At 43.6% G+C, this 21,616-nt stretch overlaps 1 protein-coding gene across 1 annotated transcript in view; it reads left to right on the forward strand.

The window, feature by feature from the left end:
- Nucleotides 1-21,616, forward strand: part of MYBBP1A (MYB binding protein 1a) — a 108,761-nt gene that overhangs the window by 77,506 nt on the left and 9,639 nt on the right. The window contains exons 20-25 of the mRNA XM_069757458.1: nucleotides 1,185-1,319; nucleotides 1,504-1,600; nucleotides 3,620-3,751; nucleotides 4,083-4,151; nucleotides 5,899-6,012; nucleotides 14,765-14,866. Of these exons, the coding sequence (XP_069613559.1) occupies nucleotides 1,185-1,319; nucleotides 1,504-1,600; nucleotides 3,620-3,751; nucleotides 4,083-4,151; nucleotides 5,899-6,012; nucleotides 14,765-14,866 (649 nt within the window). The remainder of the gene's footprint in view (nucleotides 1-1,184; nucleotides 1,320-1,503; nucleotides 1,601-3,619; nucleotides 3,752-4,082; nucleotides 4,152-5,898; nucleotides 6,013-14,764; nucleotides 14,867-21,616) is intronic.

A 21,616-nucleotide genomic window follows, 5' to 3' on the forward strand; every position in this document is an offset into this window, starting at 1 on the left:
GGACCGCTTCTTTTCGAAAGACGGATGTTCTGTTCGTTCTTCCTGCGGGTCATAAAAAGGGACTCGCAGCCTCTAGATCGACCTTAGCCAGATGGATAAGAACCACTATTCAGTAGGCCTACCGTATCAAGGGTGCAGCCATCCCGGCTGGGATCAGGGCACACTCTACTCGGGCGGTAGGGGCTTCCTGGGCGCTTCGGCACCAAGCTTCAGCAGAGCAGGTTTGCAAAGCGGCCACTTGGTCCAGCCTGCACACTTTCTCTAAACATTATAATATCCACACTCAGGCCTCTGCTGATGCAAGTTTGGGAAGGAAAATTCTTCAGGCTGCGGTATCACACCTATAGGCGGTAAGTGCCTAGGGGTTTTCTTCCAGTGAGTCTTCTTCCCACCCTGGGACTGCTTTGGGACATCCCACAGTCCTGTGTCCCCCAATGAGACGATGGAGAAACAGGGATTTTTGTGTTACTCACCGTAAAATCCTTTTCTCCGAGTCGTTCATTGGGGGACACAGCTCCCTCCCTATTCATTTTATTTGTCTATGGAGTTGTTCAGACTATAGTATTATTCTAGACATGTTGTCTTTGCTCTAATGCTGTTTTGTTTTCTCTATCTCCTACTGCTTGTGCACCAAACTGGAGCTGTCAGGGCCAGTGTCAAGGTGTATACTATGGAGGAGGAGCTAACTTTTTTTTTTTTATACCTACTTAGTGTCAGCCTCCTGGCGGCAGTAGCATACACCCACAGTCCTGTGTCCCCCAATGAACGACTCGGAGAAAAGGATTTTACGGTGAGTAACACAAAAATCCCTGTTTTACGGTAAGCAACCAAAAGTCCTGTTTTGTTTCAGCTTGGAATGGCTATGGAATGGCTGAGGATTGGCATTCTCTGTGTATACTGATGCACAGTGGAGGCAAATGACGCATTGATGTAGGGTAAAGCATGGACCCATGAAGCTCTGGATGTGCGTTGCCCAGTTTGCTGTAGATTTACGGTGTAATAAAATTATTGTTCCTCCAACAGAGGCACCTTCTGAAACTAGTTGGTCTGCAGGTGTCAAGGCATGCTGGGGGTTATAGTTTTACAAATTTTGGAGTATTATAGGTTACTCTCTCCCCGTCTGCACAAAGTAAGATGTGCTCTATTACAATGTGATCATTTACCTGTCTTCTCTACTTACACAGGAACGGTTTGTGCAAGAACAAGCGGTACTGCAAAGATGTATCCGAGCTCAAGGATGACTTGCATGATATGATGGAGCGATTGCTGCAAAGGGCCAGTAAACAAAGCGACTCTTCCGTAGCCTTGTATTGTTTCAGGTAAGATGAGAACACAATTTGCCTGGACTCTGTTGCTGCTGCCGGCAGACAGATTGATAGTGATGGAATGGAGTGTGCTACCTATTGAATGTTCTGGATGATGGAACGACGGAGTGTGGCTTGTGATTGTATAGTAGGCAGTACATTAGATTCAATTTTAATGGATCATTTGCTTCCTTAACAGCGCATCACTGTACCTGTTCAAGGTATTGAAAGGGGCCAGTACCGAGCAACCAGAGGTGGAAAAGAAGAAGGGCAAGAAGACAGAGCCATGTGCTCAGGTACTAGTGTCCTCGCTCAAAACTGGGTGTAATCAATGGCAAGAGTCACTGCACCAGTTTACCTTTTTATAACTTGTTTTATTGAAGATTATACAGTAAAATAAGGTTACATCATAGAACAAAGGAACAAACAATATTTCATATTGCTCATTAATACTGTGTGACGAAGTTAACCTTGTCCTTAACATACCATGGGTCTAAAATCTTAACCAAAACCATAAGACACACATGTCAGGCACCAAATATCACATCCTTTATCACGAGAGTATACTCCTCATCGCCTGGGCACTAAGGGAAATACAACCAAGGCTTCTATACGTTATCACAGTTTTAGGACAGTGTCTATTTTTCTATACCACCCTCTCATAGGAAGCTGCAGTGTTTACCATATTGACCCAGTGTGAAATCTGTGGGGTCTTGTAGTCATCCATCTCATGGCTGTAGCCTTGCAAGCTAAAAGTTAAGTTTTCCTGAGAAGAGTGTGGTGTTAGTGAGGCCGGGTCTCCTCATCTGTTATTCCTAATGTACACACCTTAGGGCAGAGTAATATAGAGTAATACATACACCTTAGGGCAGAGTAATATAGAGTAATACATACACCTTAGGGCAGAGTAATATAGAGTAATACATACACCTTAGGGCAGAGTAATATAGAGTAATACATACACCTTAGGGCAGAGTAATATAGAGTAATACATACACCTTAGGGCAGAGGGTATGATGGCGATGAGGATAGCTGTGACCGCTTTCCAACAGTCTGCAATAGGAGGGTGATACCACATCAGGTGTATAAAATCTGCGTCCTTTTCCTCACACCTATGGCAATCTGCAGTGGTAGATCTTCCCATTTAATATAACCTGCTAGGTGGCAGGTAGCACTGATGAACTATATACATTTGGACTATCTTGTTATTAGTTTCTGGTGAAACATTGTGGGGAGGTCAAGACCTTTCTCCTGCCTTCCTCTGATAGGGAGAGTATTGCTGTCCTCCATTTGGCCTCTGCCAACAATGGCGATGTGGATCATCTACTGCTTAGTAATTGGGTGTATAAAAAGGAGATAACTTGCCTTGGGTTCCTGGCTCCTTGGAATACCTATCAGGGGGTATTGGGATATGAGAGACTTTCCAATATCTGGGAACTGGGTCTTTAAAGCATGCCTCAGTTGCAGATATCTAAAAAGTGTGTTTGGTAACTTGATAGAGCTGTTGATATTGACCAAAGGAAGCTGCACCAGTGCCTTAGCCCCCTAAGCTGGGCATCTTGGGAAAGTAGTGTGCCAGTTTACTAAAGGTGTAGTAAATATCAAGTCGACAGCCTGTAATTTAGTTAAATGTTCACTGGGATGTGAGATAAAATGTAAAAGGAGCACTAAACCTAGAAATGAATGAGCAAACTTCGCAACGAATATAGATGCTATCAATTTTTTTTTTTTTTACATGATTCTAAACCAGTCAGTCCTGTAGAAATCCTGAAGAGTAGAGGGGGTATCTCTCCTGATGATCGCTTCTAACTTTGATGGAAAGCTGAAGTCAAACCCCTTTAATAAGGAGGGAATGACTTGCCAATTTATTGTGTTCTGCACTCGGGGGAACAGTAGGAGGAGTAACCTGCTGCAGGCATTTGTTTGCTATAAGCTGTCTTTTCAGCTAAACCATGTGAAAGATTGTATACTAGGTTGTATGCAGCTTCACCGCAGGTTTGGGTAACCTTGCCGCTAGGTATAGTGTCCCCCTTTATTTCACTGTCTATTTATTTTGTTGTGAAGGGTGCATATTTTCTTTGTTTAGAGGATGGCATCTCTTTAAACCTTTAATAATGCCTTATTAATGAATGTGTGGAATAGGGGAGTATTTCAGGGGCTCATCAATGACACTGCAGTATTCTAGTCTGCCTTAATAAGAAGGATGTTTATTCACCATAAAAGCTCGGCCTTCTCAGCCTAATGAATTGTGACTGAAGCACTCCCGGGCATTGCCTCACATACTCTAATATTCTCATTGCTCTTCTCTTCCCCAGGCTGTCTGTCTGGGCTACCTGGATCTTGAAAGAGTCACCTCCCTCTATAAAGAAGCTTTGCAGGGGTTCATGACCAAGAGAAATAGCCCTCTGACCTCTGCAATGTTTGTAGATCTGTTCAGTCGCTTTCCTGTGAGTACTTGCAGATTCCGGGTAGAATTGCAGTATATTATGATTTCTTGTCAGTCTTATACAGTACATGTACTATATTAGAATTATAAGATAATGATCATTCCTGTAGTCTTTGATGGGCTGTGCTGCATTTATCATGCTTATCTTGCCATGTCAATCTGTCTTGGCCATCTTCTGCCTGGTCCTCCAGAGTTGGAACCATTCATGGTGATCAGCTCACTACCCTGGTGTATAGAGGGTGGTCCTTAAACATATTTTCAGTTGTTTGCTATTAATACTGGAAAACTTGTTTGTTTGTTTTTCTTCATGATGTATCTGTTTTTCCTGTTAGTTTATTTGCAAGCCACTCTTGGGCATCATAATGAAGTCCGTTAAAGATGGCGCCCGGCAGCATCAGCAGGTAAGCATATTTTTGGAGACCAATTTTTCTTTTAAATTTACAATATGCCCTGTCATGTAGGACACTTTAGTGGCCTAACAGTGTTTTCTGCACAGGTTTTTACAACGAGACTGCAAAGTGAAGATTTCCGACCCTGTTTTATAGTGACACATAAGAGGAATTATGCAAAATTTCCAGTTTCATTTGTGATAACTCTTAGTTATTACTCTGCTGAGGTTTTAGTGTTAGAAGTTACAGGAGCAAAGCTGCTGTGCTGTGACCCATAATAACAATTCCGGTTTCGATGGCTGACAGGATCAGTGTTGTCTTAGGGATGTTATGGAAATGACTAATTACATCAATGGCTGCAGGTTAGCCTTAAAGGGGTATTCCCATCTCCAAGATCCTATTCCAAATGTAGTAGGTGTAATAAAAATAAAATTAGTGAATATCTCCAATTATAAATGATGAATAGTTTTTTCTTTATTCTCTATGTCTCTTTCCTCATGTGCATGACCTTGAGTATCCATGGCTACGACCACTGATGAACTGACAGCTAGTTGTTAGCAACCATAACCATGGATACCTAAGGTCCTGCAATGCCTGCACATGAGGAAAGAGACGTAGAGAATCAGAAAAAACTAAACTACATTTCTAATTGGAGGTATTTGCTAATATTATTATCACACCTACTGCATCTTGGGGTAGGATCTTGGAGATGGGAATACCCTTTTTAAATTACGGTAAATATTGGCAATAACGTGTATACTGTCTTAACGCGCTTTGAAGTAAATGGTAATTTGGATATGCACACAAATAGAAATATGAGGCATCGAAGCATAATATTGGTAGGTGTTGTAATTTAGCAGCTGATACTTAGTATTCTGTTGGTAGATTCATAGAGCTTCTTTCTCCTGGTCTGACCCCGAGGTGCAGAGAGAAGCTGCTGCACACAACAATAATTGTGCAGGTTTACTATATGAAATGAAAGTCTGTTGTCACGGTCTGCAATTGTCACCCTGTCATGGCTCACATCAGGGCCGGACTGGCCATTTGGCAATTCTGGCAAATGCCAGAAGAGCCTGTCTGGTTGTGGGCTGCCTTGTCTCCTACATTGTTAACAGAATTAGTGTTCTCAAGACACCCATACTGCTAAGAATTGTGAAGGAGCACAAAGTCGCTGACCCCATCACTTACCCCAGCAGGTCACGGGTATCATTAGTATATTGGTCTTGTAGTAAATCTTACTTTCCACCATCCAGGGGAATATTCGTAATATATTACATCTGGTGCTTGGGGATGGGGACAGCATGGGCCTGTGTGATTTCAAATGCCAGGGCTGAATTTCAGCCCCAGTCCGTACCTGGCTCCCATGTATTTCCCATGTGGTTGGGCGGTCATGTGATCACATGTATGTGATTTACATATTTCTTACTAGGCTAAACTTCTGTCCATTTTTGATGTATAAATGGATAAATCCATCTTACACAAGCTGGCTGTGCTGTTTGCGGTAGGTGTAATTTGTAGACCACAGGTGGAAGTTATTCCTGAGACTTTGTATAAGCTGCAGCCGCACTACATTCCTTCCCCTAAAATTTCCATAGATGGCTTCCTGTGTGTTCTGCAGCGGTATCCGCGCTGCTAGTGTGTTCTCTCTATGCAAATAGGGCAATCTTGTGTTCTCATTCAATGCCTAATAATAAGTCACTGCTTTTTCATTTTGTTTGGGGTAAACGTCCGACCTTAAACCGATACCTTTTAACCATAGGCACAAGCATGCAGCCTTCTTCTAAAAGCCCTGCAGAACCCCAGTCTAAAGCAGACCCTATTGCCTTCAGAGAGGCAAGATCTCATCAAAGAGGGACTGACTCAGGTTACAGAGGTAAGGTATTTTAAAATACAAGGCTGTCGTTTATGTATTCTGTAACAGTGTGTGTTCACTTGTAAATGTGTACTGAGAGAGACTTGTCAGTCACTGTCATCGGGTGGGGAGAAGCTGCCGGGAACCCGCTTATATGACCATGTCACGGCTCGGTCCCCGGCAGATATTAAAAGTATGTTTATCTCTGGAACGCCACAGCGTGATCGTACAGCCAGGGGTTGATACATTCTGCCCACAGCTGGGGCAACATGTACCACCTGCTAGGTTCCTTTTAACACCTCAGGTGCCAGGTTGGGCAATTAAAAAAAGCCAGTAGGATTCACGATTAATTAGTTTTTTTTAGTCTATTTAGAGGATGATTAGGTATCTGTTCGAATATAATAACAGCAAGGGCATACAAAAGGTAAAAAGTCACCCAAAATTCTATTGGTAATTTAACCCCTCCATGACCTGGCCATTTTTTGCAATTCTGACCAATGTCCCTTTGAGGTAATAACTCAAGAACGCTTCAACGGATACTAGCGATTGAGATCATTTTTTGTTTTTTTTTCGTGACATATTGAGCTTCATGTTAGTAGTAAATTTAGGTTGATAATTTTTGTTTATTTTATTTGTGAAAAAAACCATAATTTGTCAAAAATGTTAAAAAATTTTCAAATTTTGAGATTTTATTCTGTTAAACCAGAGAGTTATGTGACACAAAATAGTTAATAAATAACATTTCCCACATGTCTACTTTACATCAGCACAATTGTGGAAAAAAATTTTTTTTTTGCTAGGGAGTTATAAGGGTTAAAATTTGGCCAGCGATTTCTCATTTTTACAACAAAATTTACAAAACCTTTTTTTTTATGGACCACCTCACATTTGAAGTCAGTTTGGGGGGTCTATATGGCTGAAAATACCCAAAAGTGACACTATTCTAAAAACTGCACCCTTCAAGGTGCTCAAAACTACATTCAAGAAGTTTAGAAGTTTATTAACCCTTCAGGTGGTTTCACAGCAGCAGAAGCAATATGGAAGGAAAAAATGAACATTTAACTTTAGTCACAAAAATGAACTTTTAGCAACATTTTTTTTTTTTTTCCCCAAGGGTTAAAGGAGAAACTGGACACCAAAAGTTATTGTACAATTTGTTCTGAGTACGCCGATACCCCACATGTTTGGGCGCATGACAGGGCTCGGAACGAAAGGAGCGCCATTTGACTTTTTGAATGAAAAATTGGCTCCAATCTATAGCGGACACCATGTCGAGTTTGGAGAGCCCCCGTGTGCCTAAACATTGGAGCTCCCCAACAAGTGAACCCATTTTCGAAACTAGACCCCCACCCCAAGGAGCTTATTTAGATGCATAGTAAGCACTTTCAACCCCCAGGTGCTTCACAAATTGATCCGTAAAAATAAAAAAGTACTTTTTTTTTTCACAAAATTCTTTTAGCCTCAATTTTTTTTTTTGTTTTCACATGGGTAAGGCTACGTTCACATTGGCGTTCCGCCAATGTGCGTCGCTGTTGCGCCGGCGACGCGCCCCTATGTTTAACATAGGGGACGCGTGCGTTTTTTGGGTGGCGTTTTTTGACACTTGCGTCGTTTACGACGCTAGCGTCGGACGCAAGAAAATGCAACAAGTTGCATTTTCTGTGCGTCCGATTCTCGTCAAAAAAACGACGCACGCGTCGCAAAACGCGCGCGTTTTTGCGTGCGTTTGTGCGCGTTTTTTCGTGCGTCGCGCGTTGCATCGCCGACGCAGGGCGGCGCAACGCTAGTGTGAACGTAGCCTAACAGGATAAAATGGATATTAAAGTTTGTTGGGCAGTTTCTCCTGAGTACACCGATGCCTCACATGTGGGGGTAAACCACTGTTTGGGCACACAGCAAGGCTCGGAAGGGAAGGAGCGCCATTTGACTTTTTGAATGAAAAATTAGCTCCAATCGTTAGCGGACACCATGTCGCGTTTGGAGAGCCCCTGTGTGCCTAAACATTGGAGTTCCCCCACAAGTGACCCCATTTTGGAAACTAGACCACCCAAGGAGCTTATTTAGATGCATAGTGAGCACTTTGAACCCCCAAGTGCTTCACAGAAGTTTATAACACAGAGCCATGAAAATAAAATATCATTTTTCTTCCCTCAAAAATTATTTTTTAGCCCGCAATTTTTTATTTTCACAAGGGTAACAGAAATTGGACCCCAAAAGTTGACCATTTTGTCCTGAGTATGCTGATACCCCATATGTGGGAGTAAACAACCGTTTGGACGCATGTCAGAGCTCGGAAGGGAAGTAGTGATGTTTTGGAATGTAGACTTTGATGGAATGGTCTGCTGGCGTCATGTTATGTTTGCAGAGCCCCTGATGTGCCTAAACAGTAGAAACCCCCCACAATTGACCCCATTTTGGAAACTAGAGCCCCCAAGGAACTTAACTAGATGTTAAGTGAGCACTTTGAACCCCCAAGTGCTTATCAGAAGTTTATAACGCAGAGCCGTGAAAATAAAAAATCATTTTTTTTCCTCAAATGATTTTTTTTTTAGCCCGCAATTTTTTATTTTCACAAGGGTAACAGGAATAATTGGACCGAAAAGTTGTTTTCCAGTTTGTCCTGAGTACGCTGATATCCCATATGTGGGGGTAAACCACTGTTTGGGCACACGTCGGGGCTCGGAAGGGAAGTAGTGACCTTTTGAAATGCAGACTTTGATGGAATGGTCTGCAGGTGTCACGTTGCGTTTGCAGAGCCCCTGATATACCTAAACAGTAGAAACCCATATACCTAAACAGTAGAAACCCACTACAAGTGACCCCATTTTGGAAACTAGACCCCTCAAGGAACTTACCTAGATGTGTGGTGAGCACTTTGAAGCCCCAAGTGCTTCACAGAATTTTATAACGCAGAGCCGTGAAAATAAAAAATCATTTTTTATCCCACAAAAATAATTTTTTAGCCCCCATTTTTTTTATTTTTCCAAGGGTAACAGAAGACATTAGACCCCCAAAGTTGTTGTGCAATTTTTCCTGAGTACGCTTATGCTCCATATGTTTGGGTAAACCACTATTTGGGCGCACGTAGAGGCTCGGAAGGGAGGGAGCACCATTTGACTTTTTGAATGCAAGATTGGCTGGAATCAATGGTGGCGCCATGTCGCGATTGGAGACCCTCTGCTGTGCCTAAACAGTGGAAATCCCCCAATTCTAACTCCAGCACGAACCCCAACACACCCCTAACCCTAATCCCAACTCTAACCATAACCGTAATCACAACCCTAACCCTGCGAATTCGTGTGTGGATTTTTCCACACCGTTTTTGAAAAATTTAGCAGGTAAAACGCACTGCGTTTTACTTGCAGATTTACAGCGGATTTCCAGTGTTTTTTGTGCGTATTTCACCTGCGGATTCCTATTGAGGAACAGGTGTAAAACGCTGCGGAATTCGCACAAAGAATTGACATGCTGTCGAACATACAATGCAGCGTTTCTGCACTGTATTTTCCGCACCATGGGCACAGCGAATTTGGTTTTCCATAGGTTTACATGGTACTGTAAACGTGATGGAAAACTGCCACGAATCCGCAGCGGCCAATCCCTGCACCTTGTGCACATAGCCTAATTCTAACCCTAATTGCAACCCTAAGCCTAATTCTAACCCTAATTGCAACCCTAATTCTAACCCTAACGGTAAAACAAATATAAAAATATTTTCTTTATTTCATTAATTTCTCTACCTATGGGGGAGATAAGGGGGGAGGGCTTTATTTACAAATTTTTTTTTATTTTGATCACTGTGATAGGTTCTATCACAATGATCAAAATGTGCCTGGAATGAATCTGCCGGACGGCAGATTCGGCGGGTGCACTGCACATGCGCCCGCCATTTTAGGAGATGGCGGCGCCCATCGCTGAAGACAGGCTGACACCAGGAGGGACACCGGGACTCGGTAAGTATGTGGGGGCGGAGGGGAGGCCGGAGGCAGGTGGAGGGAATAGGAGGGCAGCGGAGGACGGACGGGAGGAAAGACTGACAGCGGCGGCAGATCGCCGCTGTCAAGCAGGGGCAGATCACGGTCTCCAGCCATGGCCGATGATATTGCAGCATCGGCCATGGCTGGATTGTAATATTTCACCAAGTTTCATAAGGGAAATATTACAAATTGCTCTGATTGGCACTTTCAACAGCCAATCAGAGCGATCGTAGCCACGTGGGGGCAATCCCCCCCCCCCCCCCCCCGGGCTGAAGTACTACTCCTCCTATCCCTGCAGGTCTGGTGAAATTTTAGTTAACTCTTTCACCCGATCTGCAGGAACACGATCCTGCCATGACGCCACATAGGCGTCACAGGTCGGATTGGCACGGACTTTCATGACTCCTACGTGGCGTCACAGGTCAGGAAGGGGTTAATGTATATACAGCAAAGATGATCTTAAAACATAACCTTTTAATTAAACCAAATAAAACCCCAATTGGGTATTAGATTAGGTAAAGGTGGACAATACATTTAACCTACATGGTTTCACGCAGATGTAACATGTAAAGTGCCCAATAGTTTGGGGCAAGTATAAGACTGGTAGCAAGATACATAAGTGGCCATGCAGTGGCACTATGCAAAAAAAAAATTATATATATATATTATGTACACCTCAGTCATACACAGGACAAGAGCTCCCTCCATTTTTTTATTTGCACTGGTTACGTCGTATCTGAAACCGTGTATATGTATTGTCTGCTTTTAACTGATCAAATACCTAATTGGGGTTTATATTTGATTTAATTAAAGGTTATGTTTTAAGGTACTCTTTGCTGTATACACATCTGTTCTAATATAGTCATGGAACTATTCTTTTTTTTCCCCCATGTCTGCTCCACACGAAAGAGGGGATCTGCTCATCAAGGACTTGAACCTTCTTTGTAAAAGGGCAGAGCATCTCCCCGGTATCGGTTGGTTTCCTGTCCCTGAGGGAATCTATATCTCAAGAATCCGTTGTGGAAAGAAACGGAAGAACACTTATCTAGGCCCGGTTACCAGGAAAAACAGCTCCTTGCTTGTAGTGCTGATGTCAAGTCTTGGAAGCGCCGCCGCAGGTCCATGCTGAATTGAGCAGCATAGACTTTCCGTGCGTAGTACCTGCGCGCTAGTGACTTCTGACCCGAAAGTGGTAACCTCACTTCCGCAGGGTCTGGAGGAGGCATCCACATGAGTAGAGATGCTGTTGTCCGGTCCCTCATTGGAAAGTGGGCTTTGAACATCAAAGAGTTTGCTCCTGCTCTACATTTCCCTGTGGTTGTGGAGTAGCAGCCACAATGGCAGTGCCGTAGTAAGTGCAGCAGTGGCAGTCGTACAAGTGACAGAGGAAATGACAGTAAGGCCAGCCAGAGGAGCAGAGTGGATCATAGATCACTGACTCAAGGGGAGAACAGTCGTGTAATTTGATCCAGCCTCAAAATCCGATACTCATACTTAACGACTGAGTGGTGAGTGATCATGAAAGTTCACCATGGTAATTGGGTACTTTTTTTCTTTTTTCTTTTTTTTTTTTTACTAGGAAAGGTGTAAGATATGTAGCACAAAGCTTAAAAGTAAATAATGTTCACTTTGCGGGGAAACGTTACTCCTCTCATGGCAGTAGAAACTCTGCTCAGAATGTATCTAGAAGACTATTTGTGAGCAATCCCCGAATTTCACCATGGATTTAAAATTGACTATTAGGGCTGAAGTTAAAGACTTCCCTAAGATCATAATCCATAAAGAAAGAGGAAGAAGAAAACCGGAATGTTCCTATCTGATTCAGATGGATCAGTAAGGTCAGAAGGTGAATGTGCAGTAGTAGAGCACGGTACACCTGGCAGGAGGTGCACAAGTAGGAGCCCAATCTGTAGTGTAATATCTATAAAGAACTTGGCACTCAATTGATGTAGAAAAAAAACACGTCACCTCCAACCCCTATAAATTGCTGTGCATTATACCTCAGGATGGGAATGTTTAATTTTTTTGCTCTACCAAATGGGTAGAGCCAAATCAGAAGGCAGGTGGGTGCTCGCAAGTCTAGTGAGCACAGCCAAACAGGAAAAATTGAGAGGATAGCGGCACACCACTGATGAAAAACTGGAAAAAACTTTATTCAGGAATAGCAAGCCATATTAAAAACATGAAAAGCCTAGGCTTTTTTCCATTTTTTCTTCAGTGGTGTGCCACTATACTCTCAATTTTTAAATATTGCAATATGATCTTGAAGCTGGGAAAATACCCCTTTTAAGGAAAGTTAAATGGTGCCATATTTTTCTTCAAGATGTGCATTTATTTTTTGCTCGCCTATCTGCACGTACGTGTGTATGTAAGTTGCCTAGCCTTTCTTTGTGTCAGCTCTAATGACATCAGATTTGAGATTCCTGCCCAGCACAGTATTCTTAAAAATTTCTAAGGCAAGCTCTTCCCTTCCATTGGGCTGCTTACGTGCCCACTGCAAGAAGTGTCGTCTGCTCAGCTCACAAGTGTCTGGCTGGAATGCAGAGAGGATTTCCTTCACTGATTCAGAACGCAATCTTCGCTGGGTGGTGGTGACATACTAAAGTGAGCGGAACACTAATTGAAAGTGGATAACGAGAACGCTGAGAACACTTTTCCTGGCCCCTTGTAATAATGACAGGCTCCATAGGCTGAACATGGATGTGTAGTTTGCCCTATCCTACAACCACTTTGCACAATAGCTCTCATTCCACATTTTCACAATTTTTGTGTCAACTGGTACAAAATCAGAATCATAGACCAGTTAAAAAAAAATTCCATTTCATTCTGCGGTATGTAGATTTTTTTTTGTGTGGAATTCATTGTGGACTCTTTGCAATGCATACTCTAAAGTTCTCAAAATCCAATATAGTACAGGTAGATTTTATTGCGAAACTGCTGCAGACGAAAATCAGCATGAAATTTGCACACATCTGCATAAGAGTGTGTTCACACTGATTTTTTTTTCTTCTTTTTTTAATGGGGAGCAAAAACCTAGCGGAAACTCCCAATCCTCCTAAAAACAACTCCTTAAAGACTTTGAGATTCCATGTGAAAGACTCGGTATGCACATGCCCTTATTGGCAAGGCTGTGGAGTCTGGGTCCATTTTGGTGGCATCGATATAAATTGGACCGATGCCCACTCCTAAAATACCGTATATAATAAATTGGGTACAGTAGTGTAGTCGAAGATGTGCTGTAAATGTTTTCATAAGAATTTGGGAAAGTTATGAAATATCTCATAAATGTATCTCGGCTTTTAGGGGAGATGAATCTGTGCTGCACTTTATGTACATGCTAAGTAGTAAGACAGTGCTGTGGGGTCGGAGGTTTAGGTGAGATGAATCTGTGCTGCACTTTATGTACATGCTCAGTAGTGAGATAGTGCTGTGGGGTCGGAGGTGAGATGAATCTGTGCTGCACTTTATGTACATGCTCAGTAGTGAGACAGTGCTGGAGAGTCGGAGGTTTAGGTGAGATGAATCTGTGCTGCACTTTATGTACATGCTCAGTAGTGAGACAGTGCTGGAGAGTCGGAGGTTTAGGTGAGATGAATCTGTGCTGCACTATATGTACATGCTCAGTAGTGACCAGTGCTGGAGAGTCGGAGGTTTAGGTGAGATGAATCTGTGCTGCACTTTATGTACATGCTCAGTAGTGACAGTGCTGGGGAGTCGGAGGTTTAGGTGAGATGAATCTGTGCTGCACTTTATGCACATGCTCAGTAGTGAGATAGTGCTGTGGGGTCGGAGGTTTAGCTGAGATGAATCTGTGCTGCACTTTATGTACATGCTCAGTAGTGAGATAGTGCTGTGGGGTCGGAGGTTTAGCTGAGATGAATCTGTGCTGCACTTTATGTACATGCTCAGTAGTGACCAGTGCTGGGAGTCGGAGGTTTAGGTGAGATGAATCTGTGTTGCACTTTATGTACATGCTCAGTAGTGACCAGGGCTGGGGAGTCGGAGTCAGGGACATTGAAGAGTCAGTCATTGGTTTTGGCTTACAGACTCAACATTCCTGCTTATAGGGAAACCTATATAGAATCACTTGTGGGCCATAACATGAATCTTTCATGGTTTTCTTAGATCTGTCGATTTATTCAGTTTTAACTCCTTTCTGACTGGGCCATTTTGCACTTTTCCCCTTGTCCCCTACTAAGAGCCATAATTTTTTTTTTTTTTTTTTTTTTTTTTAAATTTACCGATCACATAACCATATGAGTGCTTGATTTTTGTGCGTCTAGTGATCAGTGCTCTGAAACGGTGACAAAAATGCATTTCTGCCTTTTGGGTTTTGTTTTTGTGTTTGCCGGCAAAAATTACCTTGCATCGTGCATTTGTAGTTCAGTGAGACTACGGCAATACCAAATTTGAAAAACGTGTAAGAAAACAAAACAAAAAAACGTGATGCTATTGTCTGAGACCCACAATGTATTCTTTTATGCACCTGCTTTTGCTTGGCATGTTGACGTTTTTATTGGTATCGTTTTTAAGTAGGTATGAGATTTTTACATGCCTCTGTATAGAAGTGGGGACTGTGTGATGTCTAATTTGACCTATGGTGGCACTGAATTAAAATTGAATACAGACTGCAAGGATTCCCCACAGATTCTAGCTGGTTGCATATGGTACCACCATGGGGGGACACTTTGTAAATTCCACCATAGCTGACAAAATCTTTTTATGACGTTAAATATTTAATGTTATTTGATGCTATGATCTTCACATTAAATTATAATGATGTCCTCTTTCTGCAGACACTACAGACCATTGGGGAGATTAAAGTGAAAGTTGACCAAGAGAAGCTCATAAAATGCTTTGAGTTGCTGAATTTTCTTATTAAAATCATAACCCAACAGGTATGTATGAATGGAAGACAACTGTTTTCCCTCCATTTCTTGCACAAATAACACACACGCCTCCTATTTATGAATGTAAATTAGAAATACAAACTTTCTGAATACTAACACATGGCTAGCTGTGTCTTCAAGCGGTTAAGTTTGCACTATGCTGTTTAGAAGTCTTGATTCCCATGAGAACTGTCCACTATAAGTTAAAAGAAACTTTTTCCTGGTGGTGGTGAACCACCCCGCCCGTATGTAGCCGAGATACTAAAAACACTTATCATGAGTATCTTGTGCAACCGGTTTCTCTATCTTTACCTTTTTGTCGTCGATGCTAAAATTTTAGGCATCTCTAAGCAGAAATGGGTTTCTCAGGAGTGTGCCTGTCCTGATTTGATGAGCTCTGCCTGCGCTCTGCTTGGGTAGTTCCTTCTGCTTATCCTTGGCAGGCCTTTGAGAAGTCTGTGGCTGGTACTGAATTTTCTAACTGGATTGTATGAATAGAATTAGATTTTTGGAATCTCTACTTCTGTTTTATGGTTAACCAAAGAAAGTTTGTCATAAATAAATTGCACTTCGTATAGGACAATAAACCCAACAAAGAAAAGGAAGTAAAGAGCGAACTAACACATGCAAGAAAAAATGTATATTCTATAGAAAGAATAAATTACAAAAATAGTTTAAAAATGAGGAGTTATGGAATGTTACATGACCCAGGAACACATAGGGTCTACACGCATAATACATATTAAACAAGTGTCCGAGAAGGGAAAACTGTTGGCACTCATGAAAAAACAGAGGATAACAATGTATTGCAAGCGATATGGTATAGTACAAGAGTAAAATAATCAAGCAGTTAGGAGACCAGTAATGGTGGTATCCATAAAGGGCTACATGGAGAATGCTAAATATCACAAGAGATAATCCTAAACAGAGTAAAGGCACTGTAGTAGAAACCTAACCAGCCCACCAGATTTCAGTTGTAATGTACACTGTTAGAAGACCCATAAGCATATAAAGGCAAAGTGCATCGTTGCTGGAAACGAGGTGCAGCAAACCCTTACTTGTCTCCTAACTGCTTGACTATTTTATTCTTGTACAGTACTATACCATATTGCTTGCAATACATAATCCTCCGTTTTTTTTCTTGATTGCCATCAGTTTTCCCATCTTGGACACTTGTTTAATATGTATTATGCCTGTAATAATAATAATAATCTTTATTTTTATATAGCGCTAACATATTACGCAGCGCTTTACAGTTTGCACACATTATCATCGCTGTCCCCGATGGGGCTCACAATCTTAATTCCCTATCAGTATGTCTTTGGAATGTGGGAGGAAACCGGAGTGCCCGGAGGAAACCCACGCAAACACGGAGAGAACATACAAACTCTTTGCAGATGTTGTCCAAGGTGGGATTAGAACTCAGGACTCCAGCGCTGCAAGGCTGCTGTGCTATCCACTGCGCCACCGTGCTGCCCTGTAAGACCCTGTGTGTTCCTGGTCATGTTAGATTTCATGACTTTTCTCCTAATTTTTCAACTATTTTTTTTTTTTTGTAATTCTTTCAATAAAATATGTTTTTTCTATTGCATGTGTTCACTCTATACTTCCGTTTCTTTGTTGGGTTTATTTTCTGTTTTATGGGGTTATGTTTTAACAACTTGAAAAGAGTTGTCCGGTTAAAACAAGTTGTGACCAATCTGCAGGATAGGAAATAAATTGCCGATCGATTAGTGTCCAACGGCTGGGATCCGCACTGATGGGCAGAATGGGGAATTTGTATCCCCTTCGGAATTTTTTTTTATTATTACAAAATGGAGCGGTAAGTGAGACACCTGACTGCTGCTCTACTTGTTCTTTATGGGGTTGCTGGAATTAGCCAAACGCAGCGCTCAGCAATCTATAGGGAACAAATGGACCAGCAGTCAAACATGCACAATGACGCATCATTCTAAAGCTACGTTCACAATAGCGTCTTTAAGCGCAGCGTCGTCGACGCAACCCAAAACGCATGTCTAACCGCATACACAACGCAGCGTTTTTTGACGCATGCGTTTTCCTAAAATGTTATTATGCTTGTCACAATTGACGATAAAAAACGCCCAAAAAAGTGTCTAGACACTATAAAGAGAAAGACCACCAATGGAATTTGTGTATATATACCCTTGCAGAGATGAATTCCTCCCATTTTGCTTGTGTTTCCAGCATCAAGATGGAGCGTCCCATGGAGAGTATCTACATGAATATGAAGTTGGATTTTGCCTTGGCTATAATGCTTATGCTCTTGTCACTGTCTAGACACTTCATCACTTGTTTTATACTCAAAAGGCGTATGCGTCGAACAACGCGGGTCAACGCAGGCATCTGCACTCTATGCGTTTTACATAGACAATAATGTGTTTTTTTGGCGCACTTACGACGCAAGTGCGTTGCATGCGTTGTTTACCGCAAATTTGGCGCAGGAAAAATGCAACATGTAGCGTCGGCCATGCCCTGTCTGGTGCGCCCAAATGATGCATGCGCCGTACAGCGCTTGACAACGCATACCGGCGCATGTCCATGTGCCCCCCATGTTAAAGATAGGGGCGCATGACGCATGCGTCGTTATCCGTCAACGACGCTGTGCCCAAAGACGCTAATGTGAACGTAGCCTTACTGGGATGAAAGTTCTCCGCTTTGCTAATCAGTGCGGGTCTTGGCAGTCGGACCCTGACCAGTCAATAAGTTAATACGTGTCCTGTTGATAGGTGATAGCTCTCAACCATTTAAAACCACTTCACAGCATTGGACATGTTTTCTGAGTACTTCCTGTAAATGGATTTACCATTACGTCCGGGTGATCATGCGGACACAGTATCAGCACAACAGGAGCTTGACTTTACTGACAACACAGTTCCTGTAGCAACAGCCCATCTCTGGATGTTTAACCCTCTAGATGTCAGTCAATGGCGATTTCTCATCCTATCGCCCTTCACCCAACCCCCAGCCAACATGATCGTGAGGTGCTGTGGTTTACATGGCATTGATAAGGTTTGGGGGCCTTTTAGGTCCTGCTATAAGAAGAGTCTAATAGGCCTCCTATACATAATGTATTTCAGGGTATTAGACAAGTGGGGGGGGGGGCTTTTCTGGCACCTCATTGGCTTTGCAAATGTGACATGACCACATACCATTCCAGAAAATTCTACACTCCCAGTATGGTGCTCCTTCCCTCTTGAGTTTTGTAGTGTTCCTAAACAGTAGTTTATGACCACGTATGGAGGGAGCAACTGCATATTTAGGAGAAACCAGGAACACGTAATTTGTTACACAATTCCTACCATTACCTGTTGTGAACACTAAAACATTAGGAGTAAAGCATTATTTTAGTGGTGGGGAAAAAAAGTAATTTTTCATTTTCACAGTTCAATTATATAAAACAAGTGAATCATCTGTGGGATCAAAATGCACTACACTACAGCTTTAGAAGAATTCCTCAAGGGTTTTAATTTCCAAATGCGGATCACTTGTGGAGGTTTCTGCTGTATTGGCACCTCAGGGACTCTTCAATTTCGTTATAGCATCTATCTATTCCAGCAAAAATTGTGAATCAAAAGTGAAATGGCGCTCCTTTACTTGCGAGTCCTGTTATGTGCCCAAACGGCAGTTTCCTGTCATTTGTGAGGTATTAGTCCACTCATGAGAAATTGTACAAGTTGTGTGGTGTAATGTGTCCTGTTACCTTTGCAAAAATTAGGGGGTTGGGGCTAGGGGGTTGGAATTATGGTTAGGAGTGTTAGGGTTGGGATTAGGGTAATGGGTGTGTTGGGGTTAGGGTTGGAGTTACAATTGGGGGTTTCTACTGCTTAGGTACATCAGGGGATCTCCAAACACGACATGGCGCCCACAAGTGATTCCAGCCAATTTTGCAGTCAAAAAGTCAAACGGTTCTCCCTCCCTTCTGAGCCCTGCTATGCACCAAAACAGTGGCTTTCCCCCACATGTGGGGTATCTGTGTACTCAAAAGAAATTGCACAACAAATTTCTCCTACACCTCATTGGGGGACACAGACCGTGGGTGTATGCTACTGCCACTAGGAGCCTGACGCTAAGTGATACAAAGAAAGTGATCTTCTCCCCCCTGCAGTATACACCCTCCTGCTGGCTCTCAGCTAACCAGTTCTTGCTTAGTGTCTGTAGGAGGCACTTGGGTCTGGTTCAGACCCCAACGTTTTTATTTTATTTTTTACTTTTCTGTAAATTTTTATTTTTTAATTAACGGAGTGAAGGGGGCGATGGATCCTTTCAAGGTTCCGATCTCACCCGAATCATCAACAGGCGAGAACGCGGAGAGTTCCTCCCCGTACCCTCTCCTGCGACGTGGGAAGCCATGCCTGAGCTCACTTCAGGGGCGACGGTTCCTTCGAGTCCCGATCTCCCCACACCAGCAGCAGACGACCACATGGAGTGTCACCTCCATGTACCCTCTCCTGGAGCCAGGCCTATAGCCGAACAACTGGCCATGTCCAGCCGAGTGCTTGAACTCCGTGGATGTACAGAGGCCCCTCTCTTCAGCATCCGAGCAGCCCCTACTGTCCCACCACTGTTAAAGTGGATGGCACAAGGAGGCGGACGGTTCCTCTTCACCTCCCTAACAAAGGGATGGTGGATTGAGGTTTATCCCTCTATCCCTACACCTGCAGCAGAACAATAGAGTGCGTGTGCTTTCCTCGGCGCTGAAACCCAGTAATCTCGGCGGCTTGATGCCGGAGCGCGCACCGATGGTGAGTGGATCCAGTCAGCAATGGGCCTCTGCAGTGGGATATTCACATGCTGACTGGCAGCCTCAGCTTCTCTGTGGCCCACCTCCATTAGGTAACGCTCCGGCCGGCTGCAAAAATGTAGCACCTGGCTTTGGCCGATGTGTAGGCCGCATCCCGGAAGCCGCACCCGCGCTATGGCATGCTACGGTGGCTCCGCCCACCTTTTCTGGCGCTTCTTCCCTGGCACGGGGGCGATCGCTTCCCTCGGCAACGCTGGTATTGCTCACGCCAGCTGCAGAAATTTAGTCCCCGGCTTTGGCCTATTCATGGAAGTCACGAGGCTCCGCCCACATAGCGTATGTGGCTCCACCCCCAAATTGTTGCCTCTCGCTTTCTGTGAGACTTTACCACCTCTGCAACTCCCGGTGGCCATCTTGGTCCACCCTGCCAGCACACACGCAGGGGCTATGGTTTTGCATTAAAGGGGCACAACGACTCTGCAACCAAGTAAGGAAGTACTGCATAAAGGTACATGACCAGTATTCCCAAGTCTTAAAGGCACAGGACCCATATTCCCTTGTCTTAAAGGCATATGACCAGTATTCCTTGGTCTTAAGGGCACATGACCAGTCCGAAGCCGGTCACCCTAAATGAGCTCAGGAGCCCTCCACCGCCGATCCCAGCTTATCCCAGAGTACCCAGTTCCCTGAGTGGGCTTCGTCACTGCCGCAACCCACGGATTGTCTGACGAGATTGAATCCCTCTGTGAACCCTCTGTGGCTCGGAGTGCTCACAGGACCAATATAGATGTCCCTTTCCTTCACGCGAGCCGTGGGCAAGCAGGAGCCGCAAGTTTTCTAGAAACGTACACGCGCCTAGAAAACGGAAGTTTCATTTCCTGATCCCTCACCAATGATTTGCTGAGAACAAGTCTCTGAATATGGATCGGATATTGCCTTGGTTCTGGACTCACCAGAACTTCAGAAAAGGATGGATTCGCCTATTTATATCATTAACCAATCTCTGCAAATTGACGAGGACTTTGGTTCTACTCTAGATCATGCAGCGTCCCTCGTGAGGAGACTAAACTCCCAGCAGAGCATTTGCAATTCACCTGGACAGGGAGCGTCCGGATAAGCGATCCACTGGACAGAAACCTCTGCAAGCGTGGTATTCTTTTTTCAGCCAATATGCAAACACGCGGGGTGTCCACTCCACGTATACCCACCTAAGACGTGAGATGCCATGGTTGGTCTGATTCTTAAGGGCGAAGGATCCTTTTAAAGGGCACCGATCTCCCCACACCATCGATAGACGAGCACATGGAGTGTCGCCTCCATGTATCCTCTTCTACAGCCAGGCCTAATGCTGGACAACCAGCCCTGTCCACCCAGGGACCTTAACTCTGTGGATGTACAGAGGCTCCCTTTGTGGCATCCAAACACACCCTCTGCATCTCCACTATTTAGCAGATGATGCAAGAAGGCGGACGATCCCTCTCCACTTCCCTGTTAAGAGGATGGTGGATCGAGGGTTCATCATTTTATCTCTAGACCGTCAAAAGAGAGCGGCGATAGTAAGAGAGGTTTTTCCTAACCACCTGCACTTAGCCGCGCATTCTGCCACTTGGCATATTAACCGGGTAGAATCTCCTGTGGTATACCTACCAGTATCACTACCCGATGGGTCATCAATTAAAAATACAATGGACTTTCAGATAGCAAATCTAGTTAGTTTCGTCTTGCGGCTTCCAGTTCAGCGCTCTACCCTTCCTTAGCCGCCGCATGTGTTGCTAGAGCAATGGTCTCTTGGTCAGAGACCTTAACTATTTTGATTCCTATAGACTCAACCAGCAGTGGATCAGTTGTCCAGGACGGTCTAGAACCTCAAACTTCTACCAAGCTTGACAAGGTCCCCCTTCTTCGGATGGAGTTCCTCCGCTCAGCCATTACTTCAACGGAAAATGGTGGAGTTTCTGGCATCCACCAACATTCGGGATGCTTACCTTCACATTCCT

This window comes from Ranitomeya imitator, chromosome 3, assembly GCF_032444005.1.
Source record: "Ranitomeya imitator isolate aRanImi1 chromosome 3, aRanImi1.pri, whole genome shotgun sequence".
Lineage (NCBI taxonomy): Eukaryota > Metazoa > Chordata > Amphibia > Anura > Dendrobatidae > Ranitomeya > Ranitomeya imitator.